The 12,017-nt window shown below is 40.3% G+C and overlaps 1 protein-coding gene across 2 annotated transcripts in view; it reads right to left on the reverse strand.

The window, feature by feature from the left end:
* The window catches only part of WWC2 (WW and C2 domain containing 2), a 159,085-nt gene that overhangs the window by 6,951 nt on the left and 140,117 nt on the right, over positions 1 to 12,017 (reverse strand). For both annotated transcript variants that reach the window (XM_054030334.1, XM_054030335.1), the window contains 2 exons: positions 9,582 to 9,674; positions 7,400 to 7,642 (listed from right to left, as the gene is read on the reverse strand). In XM_054030334.1, coding sequence (XP_053886309.1) covers positions 7,400 to 7,642; positions 9,582 to 9,674 — 336 coding nt within the window. The remainder of the gene's footprint in view (positions 1 to 7,399; positions 7,643 to 9,581; positions 9,675 to 12,017) is intronic.

The following is a 12,017-nucleotide window of genomic DNA, read 5'->3' on the forward strand; positions in this document are numbered from 1 at the left end:
AACAATGTAAAACTTCAGAGCCTACAAGTCCACTCAGACCTACTTCTTGTTCAGCCAATCGCTAAGACAAACAAGTTTGTTTACATTTACCGGAGATAATGCTGCCCTCTTCTTATTGACAATGTCCCCAGAAAGGGAGAACAGGCATTTGCATGGCACTTTTGTAGCTGGCATTGCAAGGTATTTACATGCCAGATATGCTAAACATGTGTATGCCTCTTCATACTTTGGCCACCATTCCAGAGGACATGCTTCCATGCTGATGATGCTTGTTAAAAAAATAATGCGTTAATTAAATTTGGGACTGAACTTCTTGGGGGAGAATTTTATGTCCCCTGCTCTGTTTTACCTAAATTCTGCCATATATTTCATGTTATAGCAGTCTCGGATGATGACCCAGCACATGTTTGTTTTAAGAACACTTTCACTGCAGATTTGACAACACACAAAGAAGGTGCTAATGTGAGATTTCTAAAAATAGCTACAGCACTCGACCCAAGGTTTAAGAATCTGAAGTGCCGTCCAAAATCAGAGAGGGATGAGGTGTGGAGCATGCTTTCAGAAGTCTTAAAAAAGCAACACTCTGATGCAGAAACTACAGAACCCAAACCACCAAGAAAGAAAATCAACCTTCTGCTGGTGGCATCTGACTCAGATAATAAAAATGAACATGCATCAGACCACTCTGCTTTGGATCGTTAACAAGCAGAACTTGTCATCAGCGTGGACACATGTCCCCTGGAAAGGTGGTTGAAGCATGAAGGGACATATGAATCTTTAGAGAATCTGGCACGTAAATATCTTGCAACGCCGGTTACAACAGTGCCATGAGAACGTCCGTTCTCACTTTCAGATGACATTGTGAACAGGAAGCGTGCAGCGCTATCTCCAGCACATGTAAACAAATTTGTTTGTCTGAGCGATTGGCTAAACAAGAAGTAGGACTGAGTGTACATGTAGGTACTAAAGTTTTACATTGTTTTATTTTTGAATGCAGTTGGTTTTTGGTACATAATTCAACATTTGTAAGTTTAACTTTCATGATAAAGAGATTGCACTACAGTACCTGTATTAGGTGAATTGAAAAATAATATATATTATATATATATGTATTTTTTTACCAGTGCAAATACTTGTAATCAAAAATAAATAAGAAGTGAGCACTGTACACTTTGTATTTTGTGTTGTAATTGAAATCAATATATTTGAAAATGTAGAAAAATCCAAAAAATATTTAAATAACCGGTATTCTATTATTTTTTTAATTGTGTGATTAATTGTGATTAATTTTTTTAATTGCTTCACAGCCCTAGAAAATAGTATTTTTGTGGCAGTCACCGAATTGAACTGTGGAGTTGGGGTACAGCCAGGCAGCATTTTGGAGCAAGTGAGACCATCCCCCTCCCTAGGCTTCAGAGCCAAGTTTCAGCCTGAGCCACAGCTTCAAAGTGCTGTCTACACAGCTACTTTTAGACTGCTAGTGTGAACCCTGCTAGCCCAAGTCTGTCTACACACACTGGGAGGCTCGCTCCTGCTTGCTCCAAAATGCTATGAAGACATACCTTAAATGCACGGCTACAAAAAGCAGCACACTTGCAACCTGTTGAAAATGAACATCACTAATTTACCTTCAACAACAAAGTCTATTGTACTGACATTTTTTAATATGCTCCTATTTCTTGCACTTCATTTTTTTAATTAGAAGCAATTTTGCAGTAATATAAGAGAAAATATCCACTTCAGAACATTAATACTTAACCACACATTTTAAAGGTGAGAGAAGGAAAAACAAGGCAGCAAAAATAGCTTTTTTTCTTGTTTGTAAACGATCATTATATTAAAAAATTGTTCTACTATACTTGCATCGTGTCTCTGCACCAGTGATTTAGAAAACTTACCACCCCGAATAAAGCTATGGTCAGTGTTTATTAGTATCACTGCTGAAACCACACACCCATCCCTCTGGAAATCCCTCTCTCCCCTCAAAATATCAAGTCAGATTTTAAAATTGAGGTTAAAACTGAAATATTTTCCCCATTAGTTCTTGGACACTAGCAAGCACGGTCTATAAACAGCAAGAATAGCAATCTGCAACTTATTTCTGGCAATGTAAAGTAACACTTGGAACATTAATAAATGTTTTATCAATGTCCATCTGTTAAAATCACAAGCATTCTCAGCTAATGTTGACTATCGCAATATGTAAACATATGCTATTTCAAGTTTTCTACTTTTATTTTCACTTCACAGATCTATGAAATGTCTGGAAATTGCACCACATTTACGAGTAAATAGCAGGAAAGGAATGTGCTGTCTCTGATAAAAGCAGAAACAAAACATCTACAGTGAGAAAGACAGACTGTCAAAAGAAAATTTTCAGCAGATCTGGAAAAAGCTCTCCCTGGGTCACATCTGCATTTTCAGCACAGGGCAGAAAAGGTCACAGCCACATGATAATGGTTTTTTTCTACGGTTTAAGAAAGATAAAATAGCCCCAATTCTCTCCCTCCCTTCTGCAAAGTGTTACAAAATCATTTTAATAAAGGATAGAGAGGCATTTATAGAAGTTCTGGTGATACCAGGTAACCTTTTAGTATGGATGTAAGGAGCAATATAGTACATCATGATCATGCCACAGCTTACAGTTTGTAATTATCTGGGGACAGCACTTGAAAGAATGACTGGTAGGGCTTTTTGTTATACAAAGCCTTGAACTAGCTCACTTCAGTACTTAACAGCACCCAAGGAGTTTGTGCTAGCACTACAGGCAGGGGCAACAGACTGGCCACTCTGCCAGACTTGAAATGACCTGTTACATCTCTGCCCACCAATCCATTTATCAAAGTGCTTGCAGCTCCCATTTCAAAACCTGAAAAAATAGCAGTGGAGAAGTGTGTTTTCAGAGCACTTTCAGTAATTGAGTTGCAGGCCCTGTTTCCCCTACCTGAGCAATTCCTACATCAGGTACTGGAGGCACCATGAGCCTGCACTCTCATATTTAATTGGGAAGGGGCTGAGTTTGCACCTTCCCCCAATGGAAGCAGCAGACGCTTCAGCTGATCTTGGGAAATCCATGGAAGCAGATACCTCAGTAAACAGGCCCTGTGCCTCTGTACTGGCTTCCCAGCCCCTCCCTCCCTCACCTCCAACTTCTTCTGAACCTACAGCAGTATGGTTTCTGATTGGGATCCCCCACTAACCATTGCTCTTAGAGACCCCTTGGTGGTAAGAGGGTTACATGAGGGAATGTTGCCACCACCAGTAGAACCCACACACCGTCCTTGTCCCAACCTTGCCCAGGACATACAACTTGGACTCCATGGGGATAGTGGAAGATGCCACAGAGGCTGCACTCTGCTTTTGCTGCTTCTCCCCCATCTTGATCCCCTGTACCTTTCACCTGTGGGTATGGAGGAGACAAGGACACCCTGAAAAAAAGCAATGCAGATCATTTGGCTCTCGCTAACTCCAGTTATATTAAAGCTCAGTGCAGCATCACCAAGCTACCACATCACACACTGTAGGTAAAAAGGTGAGTGAGCCTTAAGACAACTGAGCACAGGAAAGCTCTCCTCTGTCTAAGCACATGAGTTCTCAAATCATTGTACAGAACAGACCCACATGATGATAGACATTTTCTCTTATCCCCTTACCAAGAGAATGGACCATCTCCCCTCCCCATTCATGAATGTGGAGATCATCTCCCTTCATCAGTGTAAGGAGCTGAGACAGTGATTAGGTGAATTTACCTCACGTAAAGTGGTAAGGGCTTAAGTGTACTTAATCAACCATATGCACATACACACACACACACACACGCGCTACTAATATATAAGGAGGTGCATAACCAATATAATCAATACAATGAATTGGCTAGTTTTTAGGGTTACCTGTAAATAACCCTTTCTGGGAAGAAGTGCACAACAAAGCCATTTGGCTAATTCAGATTTAACTTACTGTGTATTCTCTTATTCAGCTCTTGAAATGTCCCTGATATTTGGGGCACACAACAAGGATGAAGTTACAATGAAATGTCACAATGACCCAGCCAAATATAATCAGAATAAACAAGGAAAGTCCCCAAAGTACCAGACAAATTCACAAGTTATACAAGTAAACAAGTTATACAATTTAGGGCACAATGCAGAATGTTATATTTGTTCATAAAACTTTATTATTATGTAATGAATCAGAGGAGAGGGATATTGATAAAAATACAGAATTATCTTGGGTATAAAAGACTGTACTGAGACGTTAAGTCTTTGCCGAGGGTGCTTGCAGCCTGTTCACTGGCCCACCACCCTCAATTGATCACTGAGGTGTGGTACTTTGTACCTATGCTGAAACAAACCTGTTCCTTGGATCCGAACACTGGAGTTAGCAGTGGTTTTGTCTGTTATAGCAAGCAGTCATTGTCTATTTTGCAGACATTTAATATGAGTGTTCAGATGTTTTGGAAAAAAAGAATAAAGATGTCTAACTTTTGCTGTTCTTTCTATTTCTCCTTCCCACTTGCTCCATTTTTCTCAGCTGAAAACCAGGTGAACAGCTATCACCTAACTCTCTGCAGACCACTAAAAAGTGCTCTAGAGAGCACAGTTTGGCAGTCTCTGAGCAGATTAATGCCTGGGGTGAGTAAGTTTCATATTGATTCAATGCAACAATTCATTTCTGAACAGGTGTTCTAATTTCCTACACTGAATTGCAGTATGAAAGCGCACAGGATACCAGTTCAAAACGTCTTAAAAATGAGAGACCCTCAAAACATAAATTTGAATTAATTCTGTCAGGGGATGTTTAAGATCTGAGGTTTTGACTCAGGCCCAACATTTATATCGGGTTTTATACTGCCTAAAAAGAAACATCTGTGGATGGCAGTTTTGTTTTACTATACAGTTGATAAGATATTATGTCTTTATTTCTACAATTGCACTTTAAAAAAAGTCAGTTCTGCAAGCATAACATGTAAAAAGGGTGCTGAAACCAAAGATTTGTCTATGTGGCATTAACCTCATATTACAGATTATCTCCATATGGAGAGGTTAATTTACCAAACAGGGAAACAGAATGGGCTTTTTTTTTTTTTTTAAATGAAATTTGGAAATCTTTCCCAGAAGGGTACAGTGGATCAGAACTTTAGAGGACTATACTCCAGATATGTAAATACTGAGCATGTGATGAGAGCTGTTTTAGGGAACTCATTTTATTTATTATTAAAATATTAAGACACCTAAAACTTATTTTGAAATGCTGGATAATGTTTCTATTTTTTCTGATCTCTTCTGTCTCCTTAACCCTATTCAAACCAGAAGAAATACATCCTATTGCAGAGGAACTATACAAGGTTCTCTGCATTATGGATGATCACACTAGCCCTGTTGGAGTGGGGGCTATACACCCTATATGTGCAGGGGAGGTCTCCACATTGGTTCCAAATAGGTTGCTGTGGTGGGACTGTTGTAGCAGGCCAGAAAGGGACCACTGAATTTTTGTTTACATTGGTTACTGGGAAATCCCCCATGCCTTCAGATTTTGTTTTCACTGAAGATTATTTAAAATTCTCCCACACTTGCTGTAGCCGTATTGGTCCTAACTATGCTGGGACTCGCAGGCTTTGTAAAGAAATACAACCGTGTTGTCTAGACTAGCCTGTTTAGCCAACACAGTGATAAAGTGGCACTAGCAGCCAGTCTACAATAGCATTTTCAACATTGCTAGCACTGTTGGCGACTGCATCAGTACTAAACCAACCAACCGCAACCACTCAACCCAACCGCAGAGAGTATCCTACAAGCTCTCAGTGTAGGCAGCTGTAGAAGGTGCAGAGACTGATTCGTAGCCTGGAACAGAGGCATTAGAAGGGACTGTACTGTAGCACTACAACCTGAATGCAATTTGGGGGTGGATGCCATTCTCCTTAATTCTCCACAAAAGCCTAGGCTTTGCACTGAGAGGGATGAGAACTTCAGCCATTGGTCCCCTGACACTAGAAATGTAAATACTGAATACATTGGGTACTTCCTTGAGGGACTGGCTAAATTTAGATAGTAAATATAAAATAATAAGTATTAAGGGACCTTTACAGTACTAACTAATGCAGAGATATGTACATGGTAATGGGGATAACTATGGATTGAAGTTATCCCTTAGTTTTTAATAAGGTAATAGCTTCATATTTGTCTAAAGTGTGGTGGTAGAAATAAGGTCTGATACTCAATTGCTTAACAAATTTATCTTTTTTTCTTAAATAATCAAACTTTTCTAGTTACAAAACAACAAGAAGGAGCTTAAACATACACAAAGAATCCACGTGGATAAAAATAATAAACTTTGCACTATCAGCACATTTCACCTAAGAATCTCCAAGAACTTTTCCCAACGCGGAGCCCTCCACCCTACTGTGTGCTAGTATTACATAACCATTTTAGAAAACAAGGAACTGAGGGACAGAGAGGATATGTGCCTTGCTTACAAAGAGTCTGTGGTAGATCCAGTAATTTATCCAGGCAATGTGAGCCCCTACATTGCTCTAATCAGTAGACTATTTTACATACCATTACTTACTTACTTTTCTGAAATGCACCTACCTCTTGGTGGGTGAAACTCAGCTCTCCCTGGCCAAAGTCAGAAGAAGGGTGTTCTGAAGGACAAACTCAACTGGGGTGGGGGTCCTGTGGGGCTGCTGCACAGTGCCTCCACAGGTATTATTAAAGTCTATAGTCTCATATCATGGCTTCTGCCTCTCTATGCCCTCTCTGTTGAGGTTTCTATCCAGCTACATCTGTGTAGAGTTTGAGCCAGCTACCACTGAATAGCAACTCCCCCCCGTCCCCCCAAACAAAACAAAATAATTGACTTCAATGGGAGGAAGACTGGGATTTAAGATTATTAAACCTTTAAACGGATTTCTATATTGTTTCAGAACACAAACCCCACCTCCAGATGAAAAAGAGCGTTTCACCTCCAAATTAATTGGCTACTCAATTTGATGTTCAACTTTAGAATAACATTACTTCTGGTGTTTAGCGAATTCTACGTTTAAATAAATAAATAAATACTTGATCCTGGATTAATTCTTTAGTAGATTTTTTCCTTAGATTTCCCATGATCTTTTACTGATGTTACATAATTCAGCTTTGTATTTAGTTAAACTTGATACTCCTGTAAATATCTTCTAAAAAATCTAAACAACCAAATTTATCAAAGAACCTATAGTAAAGGGTTTTTAATTTTTTTTAATATTACTATGGAACCATTCCATCTATAGACACATTACAGGACATTTTTCATTTGTGCTTCCTTCACAACCAGACTATAAGGACTAGGTTTTTAAGCACAGCCCTCCCTGGAAATAAAGGAGTGCTTATCGTAAAGTGATGGAGTTGTTCACTATTTATACCTGCTTTTCAGCTTGTTTCAAGAGCTTTTGGAATCGCTCATCCTCCAACACACACTGGGGAAGGTCAGTCTCTCCTCTGGCTTTCATCTCCTCAAGCTTCTGTTTAAGATCGCGCAGTGCCTGCAGTTCATCGTTCAGCCGATTCTGTCGCGTCCGAGATGCCTGGAGGTCCAGCTCCAAGTCAAGAGAAGTGCGTACAGGGTGCTCTTGCGTAGCTCTTCGCATGATCGACTGGCATGCAGGCTGAATTGTTCAGGAACGATAATGTAATAAAAAGTAAGAGTACATTTAATATACAAAGGCTGAGGTAAGGCGTTGCCAGTTGGGTAAGGAATGTTCACATTTATTTTTTCTGAGCACAAGTTGCCGTACCAGATCAGGTCACAGTCCACAGGCCATCTACTCTGGGACTCTGCTTTTGGCAGCAGCCAGTGCCTAACGCTTCACAAGATGCTGTAAAACTCCTATAGCTTGTACATTACAGATGCCATATGGCTATGCCAGAATAGCCAGGCCAGCATAGCCCCCAATGTAGATGAAGCCTCCACTTCCAGGAGTTTTTCTGTCTATCAGAACACTGCCTCCCTGAATGACATGAGCTATGTTGCCAGAAGCCCTCTCTCATGAAGATACAGGTGAGTCTCATCTTACTCAGGGGTTCCGTTCCACAGTTAGCACATAAAGTGAAAACCGCGTATAGTCAAAATTACATTGAGTTGAATGGCGGGCGGAATTGCCCGCCCTATAGGTACAGTATTAAAATTGTTATTTTTCTCTTTTTTTTTGTTTTTGCCGACCGCATAAAGCTGAAATCACGCATGTTAAATGCACGTAAGATGCGACAGACCTGTAGCTGCATCTACAGTGGGGCTTTTGTTGGCATAACTATGTCAGTCAGGGGTATGGTTTTTTCACTCCCTTGACTGATATAGCTATGCTGACATAATTTATGTGTAGACCAAAAGCCTTAGCGAAAAATTGCTTTCTGACCCTCACAGCAACACAATTATGAAGTATGAGATTTAACAGTCGTTAGCTTTCCTAGCTCTGCATGTGTCATTAATAGACATAAAATTATCCAGGACTTCTAAAGTTCCAGACATAGCATTTGATTCAATGACCTCCTGTAGCAGGCCTCAATCCAGCAAGGCACTTAAATACATGTCTAACTTTAAGCGCGAGTAGTCCCATTGATTTCAGTAGGGCTATTAATTTTCTAAAGTACCTTGCTGATTCGGGAATGCCAGAGATTGACCATAGTCTGTAAACAAGTATTTCCCTTTCAGTGCTTCAAATTTACTTCCTTTAATTTAATTGAGTTTTCTCACATGATGGTCAGAGTAAACCCCCCCAACTTTGCAATCTCTTCTCCTACATCAACTCTGCCATTCTGCTAAGTACAGTCAGCCTTCCTTAGACCCTTTCAATGCTTGTTGTATCTCTGAAGCCTAGTAACCAAAAATGGACACAGCCCCCTAGGTGAGAATGTAAATTTCATTTTATGTATTGTCATAATATCCTTTTCTCCTTTAAATCCCTTCATTATTCACAAAAGATCTTGGAGGAAATTCATTGAAAAAGAAAACTTAAATATGGTTGAACCCTTGAAACTATGGGATTTCCCAACCCTTCCACCAAAAGTACGTTTAGGATGAATGTTGTCTGTGTGTTCTTTATGTATACTGTATATAAACATGCATAATATATTATTTTATATTTAAATAGTGTGTCGCATTATTGAAGGATCCCGATGACTTTTATACAGCATATCTCTGAAACAACTAACCCTAAATGTGAGGGTGGCAACCATCTGGCACACATCCTAATAGTGAGGAAGGTGCAATTCTGCCCCAGGGTACCAGGGCAAACCTCTACTCTCACAAGAAATGCCATGGGATCGTTACTATCCAAACATTGGTGAGACAATTTTGTTGCTAAAGGTCGCATTCAACGGACCTAGACACAATTAATGGAACTCTGTTTATCTGCTTTGGAAAGATGATGGGCCATGACACAGTTGTGGCAAGATTTGGATCTGGGATCCCAGGGAGTCTGGGTGTTTCAAAGAGATGCTGAGATCACTCTATAGACTCCAGACGCCTAAAATCAAGCTGATGGTTTAAAATTAAATAGAAAAAAGTAGCAGATATGTGGATCACTGCTCAGGTGAGACGGCACTTACCCTTTTAACTCTCAAGCTCCGTCGTTCTGTGGCATTTCTCACAAAGAGAGACTTTTTGGCCAGTGTTGAGCTGTCACTGTCACTTCGATTCAGCTGTCAAAATATGGATATAAACACTCCGATATAAAACAGCGGTATATTTCAATACAAGGCTTGTTCTGTTTTTACGTTAGAAACATTTAGAAAACCTCGTGGATGTGGGTCATTCTTGGGGTTCAATAAAACTTCTCAGTCAGATAAAATATATGTTCAGGGTTAGCATCTTAAAGAGCGCAGAGACATTTACTACATGAAAGCAATCTGAAGCCACGTAATGAACCCTAGGCTATTTAGTGGTGCTGAAGGATAACATTAGGTAATTTTACTCTATTTTTGTTCTTCAATTTACATTGCCAGTCCAGACAATATCAGTGGTTCTATAACATGAATATAAACATCCCCCCCCATACACATCAAGATATTTCAGCAGTTTTTACTTGGAAGCAAAACGATGATTCAGCCAGTAGGTCGGCAACCTAACCTAGCTGAGACCCCATTTCCCAACATTTTGAAAGTCAAGCCCCCCTTTCAGGGGAAGGGAATCCCCTGCTACCTCATGTACTGTTAAAGGCCCACTCACCTTAATTTCATCAATCTTATATGCCTCCCCTGGGGGAGTTGTGCCCAATACTGGCTTAGCCAATCACATTCTCTTCCTCATAGAACACATGACAGTCACAGCATAATGATGACACAGGCGATGGAAGGTTACTCATGGCTTGAAATGGATTGTTGCATCAGTCATCAATTATGGTGAAATTAAAATAGAATCATTTGCAGTTTACAATATTTTTACTGAAAATGCATTGTGGATTGTTTAAAAAGTTTAATTAGCTTAGCACAGGGCATATTGCCAAAGCATTGGCTGTTTTACAGTCCTCTTACTTCCAAGGTTGCGAATACTATTCACTTGCCTGGGGTAGACCCTTATCAACAGAGCTACACAGGGAAAAGCAAATTACTCTACATGTTCACCTGGCCAACAAGCAACAATCTCAACCTCAGTCTTATTTGGATTGAATATATGTATGTGCAGATCCTCCTACAAGAACATTACTACTTTTCAGAAATCATTACCACAGACTAAACAACAACAGTGGCTCTTTTCTTAGGCCATATCTACACTGCGTACCTTACAGCGGCTCAGCTGTGCCACTATAGCTGTGCCACTGTAAGGTCCTCCGTGTAGCTGCTGTATGCCGGCAGGAGAGAGCTCTCCTGCTGGGGAAATAAAACCATCCAACAAACGGCGGTAGCTTTGTCAGCGGAAAAGCGTCTCCTGCCGACAAACTGCTTTTGTCAGTAAAACTTGTGTCAGTTACGGGTGTGTTTTTTTCACACCCCTGACCAACAAAAATTTTACCGACAAAAATGCCGTGTAGACATAGCCTTAGTTACACTATAGAATCACAGAATATCAGGGTTGGAAGGGACCCCCTGCTCAAAGCAGGACCAATCCCCAGATAGATTTTTGCCCCAAACGGCCCCCTCAAGGATTGAACTCACAACCCTGGGTTTAGTAGGCCAATGCTCAAACCACTGAGCTATTCCATGACATGGCAGATTGTTCTCAAACTGAATAAGTATATCAATATATACAGTAGCAGAATTAAAGGAAAGCTGGTTTAAAGTCTAATACAGTTATCAGAAAGATTATTAGTACTCTTTTCTGAAGAGCTGAAAAAATTAACATGAACTACAGGAATTTTGCTGCTGAAATTTCAATGACTGACAAAATCAAAGCCATACAGCATTCTAATGCAGCATTTATGTGAAAAGAAGAACTTGTGATATGGATACATGTCCCTAGAGAGAAGTCAGTCTTCTCCCATACGAATTCAGCTGTTAACTCATCAATACTAATGATCAGACATTAGCATCTAAACGTTCGTTAAACACTTTTCAAAGGAACAAATGGGATTTTGGTCCCTACCTGTCCTTTGTGTCTTTGAGACTCTCCCCCTACAAACTCTACTGACTATACATACTTCATGAGAGTCACTTTCAAATCATCATCTGAGAAGAGGTGCTTTACTATAAGGGAGCGGACATCAGCTGGAGTGAATTGTCTGTAACTTGAAGTCTTTTAAACCATGATTTGAGGACTTCAGTAAAACTCTGCAAGAGGCTAAGGGTCTATTACAGGAGTAGTGGGTGAAGTTCTGTGGCCTGCAATATTCAGGAGGTCAGACTAGATGATCACAATGGCCCCCTTCTGGCCTTGAAGTCTCTGAGTGCATATCCATCAGATGTTTTCTGCCCAGGACATGCTGCACAGTGGGGGAGGAAGGATGGTCTTGTGGTTCAGGCAGTGGAACAGGACCCAGGAGGTCGGGGTTCTGTCATCAGCTCCACTACTGGCTTCCTCTATGATCTTTTGGCAAGTCACAATCTCTG

Source organism: Malaclemys terrapin, chromosome 5, assembly GCF_027887155.1.
Source record: "Malaclemys terrapin pileata isolate rMalTer1 chromosome 5, rMalTer1.hap1, whole genome shotgun sequence".
NCBI lineage: Eukaryota > Metazoa > Chordata > Testudines > Emydidae > Malaclemys > Malaclemys terrapin.